The following is a 21,545-nucleotide window of genomic DNA, read 5'->3' on the forward strand; positions in this document are numbered from 1 at the left end:
CCCAACTCCTTTTACTAGGAGACTTCAATCTGGGATTTAATGATTACGAGGACAAGCAAGCCTACTCGATTCAATCCATACTAGTTGATCATGGCCTCATCCATAAAGTCCTGGCCCCTACCCATATAAAAGGACGGACGTTAGATTGGATAGCTAACCGAAACTATTATACTAGCATTTCTAATATCTTACCCCAAATTTGGACTGACCACCACCTCATCTGCTTCTCGTCAACTATAGAGCCTCCTAAACCAAACAACCAGGAAATAGTACCACCCATGCCAACTATAAGTAAAAAAGAAATCACATCCGAAAAATTACTCCCACTCCTCCTACCAGCTCTCACTACTAGTGATATCAATCCTGACCCTAATATGCTAGTCGGGACATTTCATAGCGCCATGTCCAAAGCCTTAGATACAATTGCCTCGATCAAACTATGCAAAAGTAAACAAGAAGCCCATCTCAACTCATGAACTCATGGTTCTTCCTGCACCTTAAAGAACTACAAATCCAAAAACGTAAGCTCCAAGCTATCTGGAGGCATACACCTTCGGCGGAGAATAAAACCCTTCTTGACAACCTCGCTAAAAAAATATAAGGAAATCATCCGAACTAAAAAAGACTCATTTAATGAAAGGATCAGCAAAGCTAATTCTAATGAACTCTTCTCCATCCTCCGGGAAATGGAAAACCCTATTGCTCCTACAGACAACGTCCCCAAGGACAAACATTGGTGCTCTAGCATCCAAAATGACGTAGCTAATAAAATTGGAACCCTACAAACTAAAATTGCTAAGAAGAAAGCTTCCTTGAGCCCTACAAAAACCCATACCACCCACATGACCGACACACCCAGATCAGCCACCCAAAGTAGCTACAAACCCTTTAGATTTACCAACATTTCCATTCTGGAAACTGAAAAGGTGATCTCTTCAGAAAAGCCTTCTAATTGCCATGGTGACAATTGCCCAGCACAAGTCATTAAGGACGCAGCAAGAGACTTAGCACCCTTCATCTCGAAATTAATCAACACTTCCTTCAGAACTAGTACTGTACCCACGAAACTCAAAGAATCCTGGGTACTGCCCCTGCTTAAAAAACAGACCCTTGACCCAGCTATACCAACCAATTATAGGCCTATCACCACTGTCCCATTTCTCCTCAAAATCATAGAGTAGCCTACCCCCAGATCCAAAACTATTTGGAGACGCACCAACTACTAGGATCTAGCCAATCTGGATTCAGACCACTTCATGGCACTGAAACGGCACTCATTGACCTTAAGACACAAATCGACGAGTTGAAGGATAAAGGTAAAACAGCTATGCTCCTACTCCTTGACCTATCGGCGGCCTTTGTCCTGGTGGACCATGCAGTGTTAAGCAACCACCTAGCGTCTGCTGCCCATTTCTCAAGTGAAGCTATAGCCTGGGTACAATCCTTCCTAGCCAACCGTACGATGCGTGTTCTCCCCTTCAGCATCAGCTGACCCAATTCAAATCACCTGTGGCATCCCACAAGGTTCATGTGTCTTTCCTACTATGTACAACATCTTCACTAAGCCACTCTTCGACAAACTGGACAGACTGGGGGTAACCTATACCAATTATGCGGACGACACGCAGATCCTCATACCACTATCTGGCAACTTTGTCGAAGACTCAGCTCTAGTAAACAAGATCTACCTCATCATTCAGGCATGGATGGCCTCCCACAGCCTCTGCCTGAATGACAACGAAACAGAGATACTGATCCTGGGCTCCGACTCCAACCTCAAAAAACTCAGCCCCAACTACCGTGCCTTCAACATAGATGGCAACATAATTAAAGTAGCAACTGAGGTAAAAACACTAGGTTTCTACCTCGATTCTACTTTATCCCTCAAAAAACAAGCTAATGCCCTAGCCTCCACCACAGCTTACACCTGTAAATTAATTAGGGCCTGCAGACCTTACCTCTCCACAACTAATTGTATCACACTAGCCAATGCCCTAGTAATGTCTAAATCGGACTATTGCAACACCGTCTATGCGGGCGCGAGCAAAACAGTCAAATTGAAAATACTCCAGAACAATGCTCAGAGAGCAGCCCTGGACATACCCTGCAGAGCTCATATCTCTATCAGGAAAGACTACCACTGGTTAAAAATTAGCGACAGAGTCCTCATCAAGACGCTATCCCTTACCTACAAAGGTCTGAACAAAATTGCGCCCCCCTATATCGCGGCCAGACTGACTAGAAAATCCTCTACCCACCATACCAGAGCTTCCAACCACCACCTACTTGAAACACCCAGATTTAGACTATCCAAAGAGGGTGGAGCAAGCTTCCCTGTTAGAGCTGCCCGTGCCTGGAACGCATTGCCTACTTCACTGAGAGCCAATCTACCTTACACTAGATTCAGGCGCAACGTGAAAAGTTGGCTCTGGACTAATGATGACTCACACTCAGCGCCTATGCGCTAGGCCCGGTTCTATTCCACCTCAACTGCCGTGATACTTCGATAACAGTCTCTCTCATGCAAGGGACCTGTACTCCTTTTGTATTTTTGTATTCTGTATCCATAATTTGTACACCTTGCATATTTGTATCGCTTTGCACATTCTGTATGTACCCTATGTATGTAACCTAAGCTTAAGTATTCTTGTATCTGCTGCGCCCGGCTACCCCTGGGTTTGGAGCGTATTATCAAATAATAAACTATACTACTTCTCTTGTACAGCTCCTCATCTCTGCCTCCATCTCCACCACTTCCTGTGACCACCTATTCTCCATCCCCTCCTATATTACTCAGTGTGAGCAATGTCCTCACCTGAACAGAGAACTGTTTAGGGCTCTGGACCTCTGCATCCCCTTCGAGCTCTGTGTCATTATCCTCATCATCTTCAGGGTCCATCTCTCCGGCTGGGGGCTCAGCACACATGATGGGGAAGAGCGTATTCAGGATTGGAGAGAGAAGCTTGTGCTTTTGGATCGACTGAAAAGAAAAGAGATCAAAGTCATTTCTGGCCGCAGATTTCCTCACAATCCATCTGAATCTTTCATATTTTCAGCATTTGCCAACATACTGAATCTACTGGGGAAGTGGATGCCCACAAACTCTGGGCTAATTACAAGCCTTCACTTCCCCTCCCTCATCAATGCAGGAGGTCTGCTTGAGTGGCAAGGGAACACTTCACCCAAACATAAAATAGCATCAGTAACTGAGCCTAAAAGTTAGTCACTGTAGTGACTAACGTACTCCTAGTCCATAGTCCCCTTTCCTCCATACTGCATGGGCATCCCTCTCTAGCAGTGGGAATGGAACCATTTTCAACAGAAAAAGGTCTTTTCCCCTTTAAACTTAGTCACGCGCAGTGGCGTGGCCCCCAGGAGCATGCACTCCCCTGACTCCACCGGCGCCACACCTCAGTCCCCTTTTGATGCGTAGGCTAGGTTAAACTGCCTAACAATGGTCCTCTTAAGGGGGAGGATGGAGGGACGAATGGAGGAAAGGGGGCTATGGACTAGGGAGTACGTTCGTCACTACAATGAGTAACTTATAATTACCCCAGACGTCCCGTCCCATTTCCTCCATACTGCATGGGCGATTACCACTGATTGAAGCCCCAGGGATATGAGATGTTAAGAGAACAGGTTTCTGAGCACTGCTTCCCAAAGGCCGCATCCAATCGTGCACTGCCATAAAGGCACTCGTGCTTGCGGAATGCTGAGGAGGTATCCCAGGTAGCCGCACTGCTGATAGTTTGACATGGCACATGCCTCTGGAAGGAGACTCCCTTTGCCTTGGTCGTGACTGCATCAACATGAAGATTAGCTGGCACCTCCCTTTGCTGATCGTTGTAGGTCTCTTGAATGGCCCCCGACCATCCACCTGGCTATCAAGGCCTTTGATGCCTAACCACCTGGCCTTGACCCACCGAAGGTGCTGAATAACGCATCAGACTTGGAGAAGCCCTTTGTCCTGTCGAGGTCCACCTTGAGGGCGCTCCGGACATAGACAGTGTAACCTGTTCTGCCTCGTCCTTTGGGTTAGGAAAGTAAGTTGGTAGTACAATCTCCTCTTTGAGATGAAAGGAACACACCAACTCCAGAAGAAACGAAGGATGAGTGCAGAGCACCACCTTGTCACGATGGAACGTGGTATATGGTTCCGAGACAATGAGTGCCTGAACTTAGCTAACCCTACGCGTTGAGGTAAGGCCCACTAAGATCGCTGTCTTGATCGTGACCAATCTGATGTCGACAGACGCCATGGGCTTGAATGTTTTATGCGTCGTGGCTCCCAGGATCTATGCCCCTTTCCTTCAGGATGTCCCGAGACAGGTGAAGGTGATGCAGGGTTTAATGCTCAGGAACCAGGCTGGTAGGGCTAATCTTCCCTGCTGGGAGAGGAGCAGCGTTCCCCTTACTGGGAGAGGACCAGGGCCCTGCGCCGAGAGCCGTATAAGGTCTGAAAACCATGGTCTGGCTGGCCACTGCAGAGCTATCAAGATCAGACACAAGTGTGACGATTCTATGATCTTGCAGATTACCTTGTGGATTAGTGAGGTTGGTGGAAATTCTCCACATCCCGCTCCATTGAAGATGTAGGGCATCCCCCAGCGAGCCTATGCCCTGGCCCAGCCATGAGGCAAACTGTTCACATGGCCGGTTCTGCTCCCTGGCGGACAGGTCTATCTGGGGCTGGCCCCACATCCTGAATATCTCCCGCAGAACCTTTTTTTTTCAACTGCCACTTGTAGTTGTCAACTCTCAGTCTGCGGAGTGTGTCCACGTCCAGGTTGGACTCTCCCAGAAGGTGGATTGCAGAAAGCCATATGTTGTGGGTTATAGGCCATTCCCATATTTCGATGGTGAGCCTGCACAGGGGAGGCAATATGGTGCTGATATTGTACATGCAAGTGGAACTGTCTGAACACAGATTGATTTTTCTTTATTACCAGTAAGAAGGCCTTTAAAGCCAGTTGTATGGCTCTCAGTTCGAGGAAGTTGATGTGGGTCTTCTGGTCCTCCCTTGTCCACAGGCCATGTACACTGTAGTCGCCGAGCGTACCCTCCCTACCTTTCCAGGGAGGAGTCCGTTGCGATAGTACCATTGGGCAGGGGCTGCCTGAAAGGTCTGTCTGCCACAAGATTCTTGTCTTGCCTCTACCAAATCAAGTCTTGGTGGAGCTCTGCTAAGATGGAGACTGATGCCACTTGGGAACCAGTCTCCTGGTTCCAGGAGGCTGATGGGTGTAACTGCACCCTCATTGTGAGTCTTGTACGCGGAACCGCCAGCAGGCATGCCTCCATAATTCCCAACAGATGTTGGTACCACAAGGCAGATTTTATCGGTCTGCTGAGAAAGTGTCCAGTAGCCGTCTTCATAGCTGCCCTCTTTTCCATGGTGGGGAAAATCCCCTGATCCCCCGTATCCCACAACAGACCCAGGAAATCAAAGTTTGGGTAGGCTGGAGCTGCGACATTTTTTGGTCGACTGAGAACCCCAGTTCGTAAAGGATATCCATAAACATGGAGGCCGTATTCCGAACCTCCACCAGGGATTCCGCTCGGACCAACCAGTCGTTGAGGTATGGGTATACATGGTGGCCCTTCAACCTGAGGAATGCTGCCACTGCCAAATGGAAGAACCTTGTACTGAAAATGAGTGCTGATCACTCGCAACTGAAGGAAGGAGCAGTGGGGTTGCCAAATAGGGACGTTAAAGGTATGCATCCTTCAAGTCCATTGGGCTCTTCCAGTCTCCCCCGCACAGAAACTCTGCTACCAGTGCTGGCATAATCATCTTGAACTTTTGTAGGGGTAGGGATATATTTAAGAAGGATAGATCGACAACCACTCGCGGGCCTGCCTGGTGGTTCTTCTGTATCGCGAACGTCTGCAAGTAAAACCCTGAGCCTCTCACCAGTTAACGGATCTCTGCAAGGAGAGCTGCTGTCCCGACCTGGGGAGGGAAGGAGAACAGGGTGGGTTCAGAGAGAGAGGTAGGCAGAACCCAAGGTAAACCACTAAAAGGATCCATGGATCCGCAAACAGAGTCCGCCAGGGCTGAATGTGGAGAACAAGCCTGCCACCCACTGGAGAATTGTGAACCTTGATGGGGGAGAAGATGGGGGTGGGGTCATTGCTTCTTTCCCTCTGAGGTGGGCGCCTGAGAGGGGGACCAGAAGAAGCCCTTGTACAACGTCCTTTGCGCATGTGTTGGCTGGGACACCTGTACGGCTGCCTAGCCTTCGCATCCTGGAAACTTCTGAATCCACTGAAAGTCCTTCCCATGTCGGCAAAGGACTGTCCCTGCCCAAACTTCCTCGGTGTAGGCTTAGCTAGTATAGCCAAAGACATTTCCATCTGGGATCTGTTTTTCTTCTAGTCCAATTCCTCATGCGTGGATTAACAGAACAAGTCCCCCCACCCCACACCTTTCAAACAGAATCCCCCTCCCCTTTTGAACGGAAGATCCAGGATGCTGTCTTGGACATCAGGGTTAAACCTTCTGGCCATTAGCCATGCCGTCTGCCTCATATCGGTGGCCACGCAGATGGCCCTGCTGGCCAGGTCGATATAACCCACAGACGACTCAATTAGGTGTTGAGCCACTATCTTGGCTTCATACAAACCCGCCTTGAAGACAGCTTGCCTGTGGCGATCTTGGGGGTCCGCAGGATCCGTGTGCGGCATCGGCTGGGCCAGTGTTGCCTGGGGGAACACGGAAGGTGGGGAGAGAGCCTGGACGCTTGGCTGCACGGGCAATGGTGTCTGTGGAGGCGGGGAATCCTCAGCCACCACAGGTCGGGCCGGCTGCAGCTGCACTGGAGTAGAAGGCTGTGCAGGTATGAGTGGAAGCATCTCTTTAATAAGGCCCTTCAGGATTCTACCCATTTGGGGAGAGTACATCAACATCAGGAATATGTCGAAGAATCGCGACACGCACTCTGGTGATGGGCGTTCCTGCCTGGGCCCTGACAGCGTGGCCGACGTGTAGGGCTGCGCTCTTCCCACACATTGTATGCCATGCATGTAATTCGCCTCAGTGTAGCGCCCCAGCCCTGAGGTCCCCGGGTATGACGTGCACTAGGTTACCTGAGGGCTGACCATGGTGGACCATTCCACCCTGGGAGTGAAGTCGAGATTGTGATGTTCGTTGGCATGGCGGGTGTCCCATGGAAGGAATCGCCTTTGTGGGGTGCTTTGTATAACAGAACACTTACCTTGGACTTCGTCTTCCGAAGCATGTACTCCTTGATATGCTCTGGAGAAGACCTGGAGAACAGCTCCCGCAAGCCGGTTCTTGAGTGATCGGGCAGTAAGGGTATTGCACGTCGAACAATCATCCCAGCCGTGAACCTCGCCAAGGTAGCAAAGGCAGAGCGTGTGCAGGACCGACGTCGGAAACGATCCGTCGCTGGAAAGGCACCTAGTAAAGCCCACGGAGCAGACATGTGCCGGGGAAGGGCGAGTCACCGGAGGTCGGTGGAAATTAAAGTACCTAAGAATTCAAAAGGAAATATTGGGACAGAGATCACAGGGGAATAGTTTAGACACGCAGGGAATTATAACAAAGTTACTCACCGTAATGACTACTTTAGTACTAGTCCAGTGTCCCCTTTCCGCCATACTTTTGGGACATTCCTTCCTTCGGGACGGGTCCAGAGCACCTCAAAGCATCAAAAACAACTTTACAATCTTTATTTTTATGCGGGGCCACCGCACGTGGCCGTCACCTCGCCTTCCTGAGTCTGCATCGCCCTTCAATCTTTTTCTATAGCCAAAGTCGAAGGACCATTAGTAAAATAGAGGACACTTTTTTAGAGAGGGTAGTATGCAGGCGTATGGAGGAAAGGGGACTATCGACTAGGAGTAAGTCGGTCACTATGGTGAGTTAACTTCCAATTACTCCTACGTCCCGTCCCCTTTCCTCCATATAGGAGGATAGAAATTGTCCTTACTGAAACAGGTTCTTAAGAACTGCCTGGCCTAACTGGGCATTAGCCCGGAAGCTCAGGTCAAGACAATAGTGTATACAAAAAGCTACAAAAAGCTGAGGGAGAAGACCACGTAACAGCCTTGGCTATGGACTGCCAAGGAACATATTTCTGGAAGGCAAAAGCAGCTGCTTTGCCACGAACCAAATGTGCATGAATGCCCTTTGGGGGCTGAAGGCCTTAAATTGTATAATCCTCCAAGATACATGAAGTGATCCATCATGAGATGGACGCTTTTGAAGCTGGTTTCCCTTGTAGGTCCCCGAAAGTAACAGTTGCGAGGAGCTTCTGAATTTGCTTTTGTGGTCAAGGTAAAACTTCAGAGATCTTCCGACATCCAGGGTATGTAGAACCCTTTCTGCATCAGAGATCGGGTCTGGAAAGAAAACCGTGAGTGATATTGACTGATTTATGTGGAACTCCGAGACAATTTTTGGAAGGAAAGAAGGAGTGTGAAGAACAACCTTATCCTTGTGAAGGATCAAGCACAGCTGCACGGCAGAGAGCTTGAAGCTTGCTTATTCTCATAGATTATACTGCAATCAAGAAGGCCAATTTCCAGGAGAGAATCTTGAGCTCCATAGTGGTCATTGGTTCAAATGTCTTCAGACACAAAGTGGTAAGGACCACATTTAGATCCCATTTTGGTTGAGGAAGCCTGACCGGCAGCAAGAGGTGAAGGAGACCTGCGAAATGCCTCTCGATTACTGGATTTGTCAGAGAAAAATAGCAATTATCTGGAGATGGATAATCTGCAATAGCTGATTGATATGTTCTGCACGATAAAACATGAATGCCAAAGGCGGCAAGGTCCATATAAAAGACAAGACACAGTCAACAGAAGCATGCCAAGGATAAAGCCGTTTAGCAAGACACCAATGGCAAAAACGAAGCCATTTACTTTTGTACTGCGTTCTTGTAGAAGGCTTACGTGCCGCCTGGATTATGCGCATATTATCCTCCGACAGGTGAAACTGTGCTAAGGCACTGAACTCAGGCACCAGGCTGCCAAGCAGAAGGATTGTGGGGAGGGGTGCCACACCTGAAGATTGCTCTGGTGAAGGAGACTGGGGATCTGCGGTAACCTGATTGGGTCGCATATCGATAGGTGCGGAAGCTCAGAGAACCAGAACATGTCTGGCCAACAATGAGCTATGAACAGGAGAGTGCAGTTGGAGGCACTCCTGAGATTCCAGATCGACCAGTGAATCAAAGGCAGAGGAGGGAAGGCATAAGCCTTCATGTTGTCCCACAGAATCTCAAGCGCACCCTCCACCTCCCAAGGAAGATGCTTCGGCCCAGCAGCTCCGTAGCACTAGCTGTGTGCGCCTCATTTTCCACTTTGTAAAGACAGGCAGGGTCATGCTGAGACCAAACAGCAGCACTCGATACTGGAAATATTCAGTTCCCACAGAAAACCGAAGGTATTTCCGATGTGAGGACCAGATCAGGATGTGCATATAAGCGTCCTCAAGATATACCACACAGAGCCAACTGCCCTTCCGGAGAGAGGACCTTATCTGGCTGGGCAAGATCATCTTGAATTTCTCTTGGGGACGGAAAAGGTAGAAGTTGGAGGGGGTCGAGGATAGTGCGTAGACCATCCTGGTTGGGTTTGGGCACAAAACAGACATGATTAATAGCCCTCCCCTTGCTCACGCAAGGGAGCAGGTTCCACCACTCTGAGGTTCAGAAGTTTCTGTACCTCAGCTCTGAGGGAGGGGGGCCCATTCTGCTGAAGAGGAGGGTGTGAATGTGGTGTATGAGGGAGAGGCAGGGGGAAGCCCACTCGGGCGACGGACAAAACCTATCGGTCTTCTGTGATGGTCAGCCACGCCTCCAGATGAGACGATATACATCCTCCCACCGGAGTATCGTGTGACTGATGGAAAACAATTTGGATGATTTATCGGGGACGCAGAGGAGGAGGCTGAAGACCGAGCAAAAAAACAGCCACCTTGCCTTTACTTCTTGCGTTAAGGCCCACCAGAGGAACCTTATGCTCAGCGTGTTCGACGCTTCTGAAACGTCTAAATCATGTGCATAGGCCGCTCTAATTGAAGGTCGCTTTGCTAGGACTAAGCAAAAACAAATAGGTGATGGCTGTAAGGTTTAGACTGAATCTTAACAACTGGCGTTGCTCTGGGCAACCTTCCAGACCATTGTTCTTCCTTGCCAGTGGTTAAGATTAATTCTAAACCTTCCAGCCTCACCTCTTTGTTTTTGCTTTGTCACCCCGAGTGGGACGGGTATGTCCAGATGTGGGTCCCGTGCCTGCTGGGCCTAGAGACCCAAGCTACTCCTCACTGATGAGCCCCAACAAGGGCGAAACATGTTTGGGGATGCTTGTGGTCTCGTGCAGAAGGGATGTGGCCTAGCAGTTCAGGCTGGACTGCCCCTTTTGGGGTGGGGCTAAGCCTGATTTGCATATGGTCTTTCCCCTTCTGTAATGGCTTGGCAGGCGAAGAACCGTGGTCTGGAGGGTTGCCCAGAGCTTTGCCAGTGGTTAAGATTAATTCTAAACCTTCCAGCCATCACCTCTTTGTTTTTGCTTTGCTAGGACTGACAAAGATTTAGCTGTCAGAGTGCTTGCCTTTGTTTTGTCGAGGTCCTCGTCGGTGGAGGAGTGAAAAAGCTCTTTCCCTTCAAAGGGGAGGTGAGAACCTTTTCCTAAACATCTTTGAGAACTTTGTCGCGTGCAGCCACACCTGGCGAGAGATGTCTATTATAAAGACCCTATAAGGCCCCAGAGCGGACGGATCTACATGATGGACCGTGACCTACAGCAGGTCCTGAGCCAGAAATCTGCCAACAGGTAGGCCTTCTTTAAAATCTTCCAGCCTATCCTGTGGGATACAATCTTGAAATTCCGAAAAGCTCCCACCACAGCTCGAGGTTTACCGCTGCAAGAATGACTTCAGTATTCGCTCGACGCAGCTGAAGACCTGCATTGGAAAAAATGTTTTCCCCAATGCCATCTAGAATCTTCTCCTTGGACAGGAACTGAGAGGAGGTAGCCGTGGTGGATGTTGAAGAAGGCTTAGCCTGGAGCATAGCTGCTGCCATTACTGTTGACAAAGTGAGCGGACAGGCAGTCAAGGGCATGTCCTCGGATGAGTGGAGCTTGTAGATAGCGTCTATTTTTCTATTTATATGCTGCACGAAATTAGGTTTCTCCCAGACTTTACAGGCTTCAGCTAGCACATCTTTTTGAAGAAGACCTGTGCGCTCATCTGCAGTAAGAGTTAAGGATCCTAAGAGTACTCCTTATGGAGTCAGAGGCTCGGGTATTGGAATTTCCAGCAACGCCATCATATCCATGACCTTGTCATGAAAAGCTCTGACGGAGTGGGGAAGGTCTTCACTATCCTGGTCAGCATGTGCCTAGTCAGTTGTGGAGGGAACAGAAAACTGATCCGAGGCACGTGGTACCTCAGGCACCTTAGGCATATCCATTTGCACAACTGGCATTGTAAGCACTGGAGAAAGTGGAGGCAGTGTAGGAGGGGGACCCACTGGAAGCAGAGGAGGCACTACCGAAACCTGCTGATGAGCAGGATGTGGCTCGAGAGGCTTAAGATATATTCCTTTGAAAAGATCCTTAAAGTAAGCCTTCATCGGGTATGAGTGCATGAGGGCCTTGAATATGCCAAAGAACGTGTCCTCAGAGGATGGTCTATGCAGAAGCAGAGGAGTGCGTAGAGGACGCTCTGGAGGGGCATAAAGTAAACCTAAAAAAACACCTCAACTCTTGGTTTACCCCACACTTAAAAAACCTGAGACTACTCAAAAGAAAGCTGGAAACGGCTTGGAGACTCTCCCCATCAGCAGAAAAACTAAACCTTACCAAAGTCTCATCTCAATACAAGAAAGACATCCTCTTAGCCAAACAGGAAACCTATAACAGAATATCCCAATCCAACTCTAGTGTTAAAGAACTGTTCATTATCCTGAAAGAACTGGAAACACCCATTGTACCACAAGAAAACTGTATCAAAGACAAAAAGTGGAGTTCCAGTATCCAACACGCCCTAAACAACAAAGTAGCCAACCTACAGACCAAAATTGCCCACAAGAAAGCCTCTCTAGCACCCCAAACGCCTCAGAGCACAGCTCCCCTGCCACATTACAAACAAGAAACACGTTTCAGCTTCTCTAAAGTATCGACCATCGAGGTGGAGGAGGTCATACTGGGACTTAAACCGTCCAATTGCAAAGGAGACCAATGTCCGGCGCAACTTATCAAGGATGCCGCGAGAGAACTCTCTCCTTTCATAACCAAACTTATCAACTCGTCATTCACAACCGGTACGGTCCCGAATAATCTGAAATAATCCTGGGTTCTGCCACTACTGAAAAAGCAAACCCTTGACCCTGCCATTCCCACGAACTTCAGTCCCATTACGACTGTGCCATTTCTTCTAGAAATCTTCGATAGTGGCCTATATTCAATTACAGAATTTCTTGGAATCTAACCGCCTCCTAGGATCTCGTCAATCTGGATTCCGCCCTCAACATGGCACTGAGATGGCTTTAATTGACCTTAAGGCCCAAATAGATGAGTTTAGAGACAAAGACCAAGCAGCACTACTCCTCCTTCTAGACCTCTCGGCTGCATTCGACTTGGTCGACCACAAAGTCCTATGTAGTCACCTAGACTCCGCAGCCCATTTCTCTAAGGAGGCCATAACCTGGATCGAGTCTTTCCTAAGTAACCGGACCATAAGAGTCTTCTCTCCCTCGGCCTCAGCAGACCCTATACCCATAACCTGCGGCGTTCCACAGGGATCCTGTGTGTCACCCACACTCTAACGTATTCCCCAAGCCCCTCTTCGACGAAATTGACCATTTGGGTATCGCCTTCACTAACTATGCAGACGATACCCAAATCCTCCTTCCGCTTTCAGGAGATTACACCATTGATCTGGCTTTGGTGAATACAATTTACAGCATTGTTCAGGCATGGATGGCCACTCATGGCCTATGTCTGAATGACGACAAAACTGAGCTCATCATGCTAAGCACCACGACCCTCTTAGCTAAATTTAGCCCAGATTATGCCAACTTCGCTATTGATGGTAATAAACATAAAAGTAGCAAAGGAAGTGAAGACCCTAGGCTTTTACCTAGATGCCACCATGAACTTCACTAAACAAGTTAACTCCCTTGCATCGGCTACTGCATATACATGCAAACTCATCAGAGCCAGTAAACAATTCCTCTCCACTGACAGTTGCCTCACGCTGGCTAGAGCCCTCATACTTTCCAAATTGGATTTTTGTAACGCACTCTACATCGGAGCGAATAAACAAACTATCCATAAAATAGAGGTTCTCCAGAACAATGCCCTGAGAGCAGCATTGAAGATTAATAGAAGTGAGCCTATCTCCTCTACAAGAAGACAATACAAATGGTTATCTACCTTTGATAAAATCAAACTCAAGACTGCCTCCCTCACCCACAAGTGCCTCAATAATAATGCACCACCCTACCTTACAGAAAGAATTTGCAAAAAAACATCCTCCAGACCGACGAGAATAGCTAACTCTAACTGCCTCCAAGTTCCACGATTTAGACTTTCCACTATTGGGGGGACATAGCTTCCCAGTCAAGGCAGCGCAACTATGGAACTCCCTACCTCCAAGTATTAGAGCTCCCCCAGCCTTATGCCAAATTCAGACAGATTTTGACCAACTGGCTAAAAGAAAATGACAAATTCAGACCAACACCCTCTCGACGCTCTGCTTCCTATCCTTTGCCTAGGGATTCACCTACTTTGTACCAGTCCACTTGGACAACTCTCCTAAGGTACTGCGTCTACCTTATTCTTTGCCTCCTAAACTATGTAACCTACATTGTACATATTGATATGCCACCGTCTACTTTGTCCTGTACCTCACGTACCCATGTAATTTCAGTGCATTCTCTTGTGATTATGTAATTTACTCTGTATATACTGATGTGTTATTATATATGTCGGCCTGTTTGGCCATGTAACTAAGTTGAACATATCCTTTCTGCTGCGCCCTGATGCTCCTGGGTCTGGTGCGCATTACAAATAATAAACTAAACTGCATCGAGGGTGGTTGCCAAGATGGCCCTCCTCCAGCTGGATCCACATAAACTAGAGGATTAGACGTAGGAGGATGCAAGACTGCGCGGCAGCGGAAACCTTGCACACTAGTCCGTTGGAGGGAGAAAATGGTTTCTATTATCCATGTTTTGTGGAAAAGACTGCTGGGCCCCAAAAGTAGGCCCTTCTGTACCAGCCGTTGAGAATGTTGGTTTGGAAGAGCTTGTCAAAATGGCTGCCTCAGGCCGCGTTGTTTGGCCCACCATTTTGACACAGTCTGAAGTGATCTGCGTCATATGTTTTTGTAAGGCCATGGCCACCACAGTGGTTGTAGGGGCCTTGTAATCAGTTTTAGCACTCTCGCAAGGGAACCTCGACAGAGCCGGTACTAGAAGACTGAGCGTTTTTCAGCCCCTTTGGTTTCTGCAGAAGTATTCGCCCTCTGTGAGGGAACCTCAGCAGGGCCGGTGCTTGACGAGTTAAGGCCCTTGCCCCCCTCATTTGCCCACTGAGTAGGACCGGTATGACCACAAGATTGTTTGTGGGAAAGCTTAGGGTCACACCCGGCAGCTAGAGTTCCTAAATGGGACCCCTCAATAATGCTGGTTTTGATTATAGCCCCTATTTGGGTATCCTCAGGGGTGATGCCGGTATTTTTATTCACTTTACAGGAAACCTCGAGATTAGGCTTGGTACGTTTAGTCCCAGAACTGGGAAACCTCTGGAATAACCCTGGTTGAAGTAGCCTCAGAAACTTTGGGCTTAGCCTTAGCCCCCAGATGGCGAACCTTGGATGAATATCCGGTCCCGACAGAGCCCCTTGAGAGGGAGCCCTCGGAGAAAACTCTGGAATCCAGGTTAGGTCCCCATCAGGAGAACCCTAGAACCAAAGCCACTTGGGCCTTCGCAGGAACCAGAAGACCCTGGGAAGGAATCCCTTGTAGTGGTGCCCTAAAAAGGAAGGAACTTACCGAACGATTCCTTTTTTCGTCGATGAGCTGCTGTATGTGTGGAGGAGGAAGCCGTTGGAACACTTCCTCCCACCTGACGAGCCTATGCTGGAGTGCCCGGACGGAAAGAGTCGCAGTAGAAGCAAGCGGTCCACCGATGTTCCGGTCCCAAGCACTAGAGACAAAGGGAATGGGAATCCGCCCTCGCAAAATTACATTTGCACGAACAGGACACAATTCCCAGACGCTCCAGCACAGACTGAGGAAAGCAGACCGTGGAAACGGAACAGGAAGATTAAGGACAAAGGAACAAAAACTGCCTGAGCTTCCGCCACAGCTTCTGGATAGCCGCAGCCAAGTGGGTGTCTGTGTTGGCTTTTGCCCCAGATGCAGTCCTGAGACGGAAACAGAGCTTTCTTAAAAACAACTGGAGGTGGCTCCTATGGAGGAAGACAACGGAGACAATGGTTTCGGATATAATGAGGCCGCAGCCACAACTGAAGAATTCGGCTGCGTGTGGTAGGCCAGGATGATTGGATCTACATCCGTCAGCCTGAACCTGCTGTCCAACTTCTTGTTCATCTGGGCGTTGGCCTTGGACTTCTCCCAGACCTTTCGGGCCACCTGCAGGACATCTTTCTGGAGCGGGATGCCAGACTGGATTGTGGTGCGCTTATCCAAGACTTTAGCTAGCACTCCTGACGTGCTTCCTCGGGCAGAGGGACCCTTAAGAACTCTGCCAGGCCCTGAAGGTGGTCATGAAAGGACTTAACTGATGCAAAGGGTTCATTTTCCTGGACGTCATCGTCCTCATTGTGTCCCCCCCACTCCTAACAATACAAGAATTCATAAAGATTGACAAAGTATCACTAGTGGCACTTTGAAGGATTAGTCAACTTACCCATACGAACGAGCAAAACAGCGAAGGGAAGTAAAGCAGAAGGCTTTACGTACCTCCAGAAAGTCAGGACAGGTTTCCAAAGAAGCAAAAAAAGGATATCCCACATATCTATGGAGGGAAAGGGGCAAAAAGAAAACAAATTTTAACAGCACCCCGCAACCCCCGGCCCTTCTTCGACCAGACCAATCACAGAAGACTGTCTTCCAAGGATTCCAGAACCACAGCAGTGGCCTCAGGAGAACGTGTTAACATACCTGTTCCTGCCCCACAACCCCATTCTCCATAAGGTTACATGGGTGGGAAGTCCTGTCCCTAAACTACTCTTTCCTGACTTTAGTCAGTGGATACCTGATCAACAATCCCTTCATAGGACTATTTTAGGGACTAGGATTGAGTTAGTTTGCTTACCTGTACTTTACTTGCATTTATGACTTTTTGATCATAACCACTGAAATCGTATAAATCTCTTAATAAAACTGACTGCGTAGTATAACTTTGGAACTGATGACTTTAGGGCAAGAGGCCCCAAACTATTTTAGGGTTGGATTCATTAAGTGTTAGGGGAGGGATTATGTGGTTACAACAAGTGTCTTTACTGAAATTCACTCATAAGTAGTTATCCGTATTTCACTGTTATTGAAGTATACGTTTTCTTCTCCTAGGGGTGAATGTAAATATCTGTTTTATAGTGTGTAACAATATTTGACAAGATGTTTTACTTGCTTAATGTGTATTTTAAATGCCTTATAGTTATATATTTGTGTACTTACCTATTTAACGGATATATGATATGTTATGTGGCATTTATAACATGCCTGTACACAAGGGTTTCTAGGCGCGAGAAGACAAGTAGGGGGGAAACAAAGGGAGGACAAAATAACGATCTTACTAGGCCTTGTGTCATTCAGATCACGCAAGTGCAGGGAAGAAGGAAGAGGAGACGTGCCGGGGGGGAGGAGAAGGAAGAAGTGTAGTTAACTCACAAGTGAAGCCAGCGGGTGGCTCATAAGTGCAGAGAAAAGGGACTGGAGGGTTGCAGATACAGACCCTCAAGAGCTTGGGAGCCCAGAGGCAGTGCGAGGGCAACTGGACATGCAGGAGCCGGGCCCGAATTCAGAGGGTGACCAGGTAACCAGTGCGCAGAGCAGTCAGGTGCATCAGCAGGGGAGAGGAAGAGGGAAAGCGGAAGCTAAAAGGAAGGTCTTGAGTTGCTTCCGGAACCGGGAGATGGTTCTGCTCAAGTTTGAGAGGCAGGGAGGCTGTTCCACATGGAGGCCGAAGCAGAGGAGATAGGTCTGCCTCCAACTCACCGGAATTATTGTGGCTCCGTGTGGACTCATTGTAGCCCTAGATCACTCTCACAGCCTCCTGAGACTAGCAATGCTGCTCTGCTACCTGATTAGTTTGGTTGATCTCGCTGTCTCCCTGTTCACCCGGGTTGATTTTGCAATTCCATTTTAACAGACAGGAGTGAAAAAATACAACAGTAGGCCTTTAAAACACCCAAAAAGTTAAATCCAAAGTAAGGAATGTTCCCTACAACAATCATATGCACATACAGATGTATACACACAATTTATGATCCCACTAGCGATCACCCACAATTCACACTAATAAAGAGTATAACAGTTCGGCAACTCAAAACAGGAGACTGTAGGCAGTAAAGTCATGTATACCACAATGTTGAGTAATGGCGCAGTAATTCCTAGGGTGAATTAATTAGATTAATTGGGTATTTGGTTCTCTCATTCGGTAATAGGTAATGTGGGCAACAAGAAATCCATATGGGCAAGTCACTGGGAGCAGTGCTTTGTTTTAGGGCCATGTGCTCTGGTCAACATTTGCTCTTGTAAGTATCTAAGGCCCAAACCAAGGCTGCTACCCATTATGGTGTGTTCATTTGGAGTTTAAGGGGTTACCGCTCTTTAAAACAAGAGAATATATTTATTGAGTATAGCAATGCTGCTGCTATAACAGAGATTGCGGCTGGGGGTGCACCGACAATAAGATGCCTGATTTGGCGACCAGGCACTTATTGGTGGGCTGGGTGGAGTGTGGCTTGAGCCAGCCCTTTCCGGCTAGGGATTCCACATCCTTCTGGAGAGGGATGCCGGTTCTCGTTGCAGCACAAAGTTTAAGTACCTCGGCCAGGACCCCCACCTAGGGTGGCTCAGTCTGCGGCTGAGTGATGCCTGGATACTCAGCCAGACCCCCTCCAGCCTCTCATGGAATGCTTTAGCTGACTATAGTGTGTCCGGATTTTCCTCCTCGTCCGTGTACACTGTGTCCTGCATATCTGGGGGTGCAGGGTGCGGGCAGCTGTGGCGTGCTGACTGGCAGCGCAGGGGGCTGAGCTGCCGTGATTGGCGTGGGCATGGGAGCCAGGGGCTGAGCTAGACCCAAGGCCTTGAGTCAAGCGGGAGCTTGGGGCTGTACCGGAGGGAGCACGCCTCAGATTAAATCCCTGAGGATGGCACCAGTCTGTGGTGATCTCATTAGGGTGAGGAACTTCTCGAAGAACCTATCCTCGCAAGCAGGGGGGGGGCGCCTAATAGTGTAGGGGCTCCTGACGGCGTAGGCGCCAGACCCTGACACTGCAGTGTCCTGGGCGGGCCCTGTCTCGCCAGACAGGGGGATGCGTACCTTTCCTGTGAAGTGGAGGGATAGGCCGTGGACCATGTAATAGGTGTTGTCCAATCCCATCTGGATGCGCGCTCCCCTGACTGATCTCTGTGTGAAAAGGGCACGGAGAGCTGCCATTTTTTCTGGCCCTGTGGCCATTTGGTCTTTCTCCGCGCCACGTGCCTGAGGCATGGTGATGGCTGAGCTGGGTCTAGTCTCCACCTGCACGCTGAAGAGCGAAGGCTGGGACCTTCCCTGCACCTCAGGTCGAGACCTAGAAGGCAGAGTGCCGTCAGCCATGGTGCCAGTAGTGCTGCTTACAGGCAATCCCCTCGGACATGGGTCCAGTACAAGGGTGAAGCCCCTCAGGACGGAGCCCGGTAATAGAGCCTTGCAGCCCCTCAGCAGTAAGACCGCTAGGATCTTGCAGCCCCTCTGGCCTGTAGCTGGAATAGCCTCAGTGTTCTTGATGGTTTGAGGACCTGGGAGGTCGCTCCCGCTTGGACGCTTCCCAGGGAAAGAGTCGCCTTTAAGGGGTGCAGAAGAGAACAGAGCACCTACCTTGGGCCTGGGATTCTTCACGTATGCTTCGAGGTCCTCTAGAGGTGACCTTGCGAAGAGCCCTCTCCACCCGGCCAACCGATCCTTAAGAGCGCACAGGGTAAAGGCGTTGCAAGCTGTACAGTCGTCCCAGCAGTGGTCTGATCAAAGACACCAGAGGCAGAGTGCGTGGAGGTCGGACGTAGGGAAGGGACCCTCGCAGGCAGGACACCTGCTGAAACCCGCCGTCGTCAACATGCACCGATGAGGAGCGTGGCACCAGAGGAAAGAGCAGTACCTGCCAACTACAAGAGAAAAATGAAAACGAGAATACATTCTTCCGGGGAACAGCGCGTGTAATTACAAGGCCAGGGGCCTAACCCAGGAGCGCTGGTGAAAGCGGTCTGTTCCCATCGACGCAGAAAAGACGACTGGGGAGTGGCGCCGGTGGGCGGAGTCAGGGAGCACATGCATCAGGATCCCAGGGTACACTGTAAGGTTATCACATAAGGGCATACACTTTAAAGGTCCATTTAGATATCCATCTACATGTACACGTCTTAAACACTTTAGATGGAGGAGGTACAGTTGCAGTGATTTGTAGGTGGTTGTAGTTTGTATGGGTTGTGGTTTGGAACAAGAAACTTCCTTAATGAGGTTTGCAGGAGGCCTTTGTTTCCCCAAGGAAAGACGGAGACAATCTTCAGCAGCAGTAAATGGTGGAGACTGGCAGTGAGGTCGTTTGGAATTCCACTGGGAATTCTAAACTGCCTTTCATTCAAGAACTCAAGGAAACAGGTCGCAGTTTTACAGTAAAGCAGCATTTGTAGAAAAGTTTTAAGAAGTAATTTCAGAAAATTAAATCCGAGAAGGATAAACTCTCAAACTGAAGCAGCAGTGAAGTCGATCGAAGAAAGCGGTGTACAGAGGAAGAAAGCGGTGTACAGAGGAAGAAAGCTAAGCACCAGTTTTCTTGCTTAGTAGTTAAGGAACAATTCAATAACAGCGCAGTTAGTTTTTATTGTTGGAACCACGTTCGGTGTGTTGTGAAAGACACGCTTTAGTCAAATTATTTGAACAGCAGTTAAGGCGTTAAGCCTTTTTAAGACCGCAGCAGCTGAGGGTCGTTGCTGATGTGTGCGCGCGATTCGTGGGAGCGTTCACCACGACGCTTTCGTTCAGGGCTAATGTTAATCTATTCATGAGGCACGCGGAACTTTGCTGTCGGGGTGTGGTGTTAACTTCATAACTCCCTGTTCATTATACTAAATACTAACGTTAGTTTGCCATAGTAAACCCTAACCTTAAATATCAGCTTCACTTCGTTCAGTTTTGGGAAAGATAGAGGAAAGGACCTGCAGTTGAGCACGTACGAGCCGCGATGCGTATCCCTTACAGACTTTATCCGACGAACAGTTGATTTTGTTTTACGACAAGAATTTTCTCAGGAAGTAGGGTTTGGCGAATCATTTAGTCACTTTGGCACTAGGAAGGAGTAGCCGGAAGCGGCACTTTCGTGAGGTGACAATTAACTTAAAAAATACTGAATTGAGTTCAGAAAGGTTCAGCATGAAGCAAGTATTCTGAAAAACTTCAAATCTCAACCGTTTTGGGGCAACAAAGAGAGCTGCCACAAACTGAATGTAATTGAGCAGGGAGATGGCAGAGCAGTTCTCGAACAATAGGCAAAGAGGACTCAAATGTATCTGAGCATTTACCGAAGAATCAGCAACTTGCACAGCAGTGCAGCCAAGACAATTGCTTTGAATTCTTATGGACTCTAATTGACTGTGAAGAACAAGGGTGAAGAGCAGAGTGAAGTAGCAAATGAACTTGAGACATCTGGATCAGTTGTCTAGAAGGAGTTATTCAAGACTTGTGAGAAACTCCAGTTCCATATAATAGAAAGCCTATCAGCTCAACAAGCATAGGGTGCAAGTATTTGAGAGTCCAAGAAGGGCAAGAAGATAAGGTAAGAGTGGGTTGGGAGACATGTGAAAAGTAATTGCTTTTACTGTAATTGCTTTTAGGTCCTCAAAGCACTAGCCTTTGTGAATCAAGACAAACCCAAGCATATCCAGTCCAGGAAGGATGCAGGAGCAGCGGGTGCAGTCAAGACCTGCGTTTGTTATTTTAACCAATTCCCCTTTCCCCTTTGGTTTGCCAGCTTGGTAGTTATATCTGCTAAGAGACTGTTGGGCAGGCAGACTTGGGGGGCCTGGTGGGCCAGCATCACTCCTGCAGGAGGTTTCAGACTAGACCTGACAGAATGCTCCCAGGGCAGCGCCCCCGCTTGCATCTAAATTTAAAGCTGAAGATTATTTTTTCTGGTGAAAAGGGTTCCGTTTCCTGTCCCTAGCGAAGGACGCCAATACAGTATGGAGGAAAGGGGACGGGACGTAAGAGTAAAATCCATTACCTTTCCTTGGGCAAATGAATTGATGGCTTGAGGAGGAAGCGAACAAATA

At 48.6% G+C, this 21,545-nt stretch overlaps 1 protein-coding gene across 1 annotated transcript in view; it reads right to left on the reverse strand.

The window, feature by feature from the left end:
- The window catches only part of IPO4 (importin 4), a 3,008,003-nt gene that overhangs the window by 2,213,864 nt on the left and 772,594 nt on the right, over positions 1-21,545 (reverse strand). Inside the window, exon 10 of the mRNA XM_069633964.1 lies at positions 2,816-2,980. Coding sequence (XP_069490065.1) covers positions 2,816-2,980 — 165 coding nt within the window. The remainder of the gene's footprint in view (positions 1-2,815; positions 2,981-21,545) is intronic.

This window comes from Ambystoma mexicanum, chromosome 13 (assembly GCF_040938575.1).
Source record: "Ambystoma mexicanum isolate Mex_15411 chromosome 13, UKY_AmexF1_1, whole genome shotgun sequence".
In the NCBI taxonomy this organism is placed as follows: Eukaryota; Metazoa; Chordata; class Amphibia; order Caudata; family Ambystomatidae; genus Ambystoma; species Ambystoma mexicanum.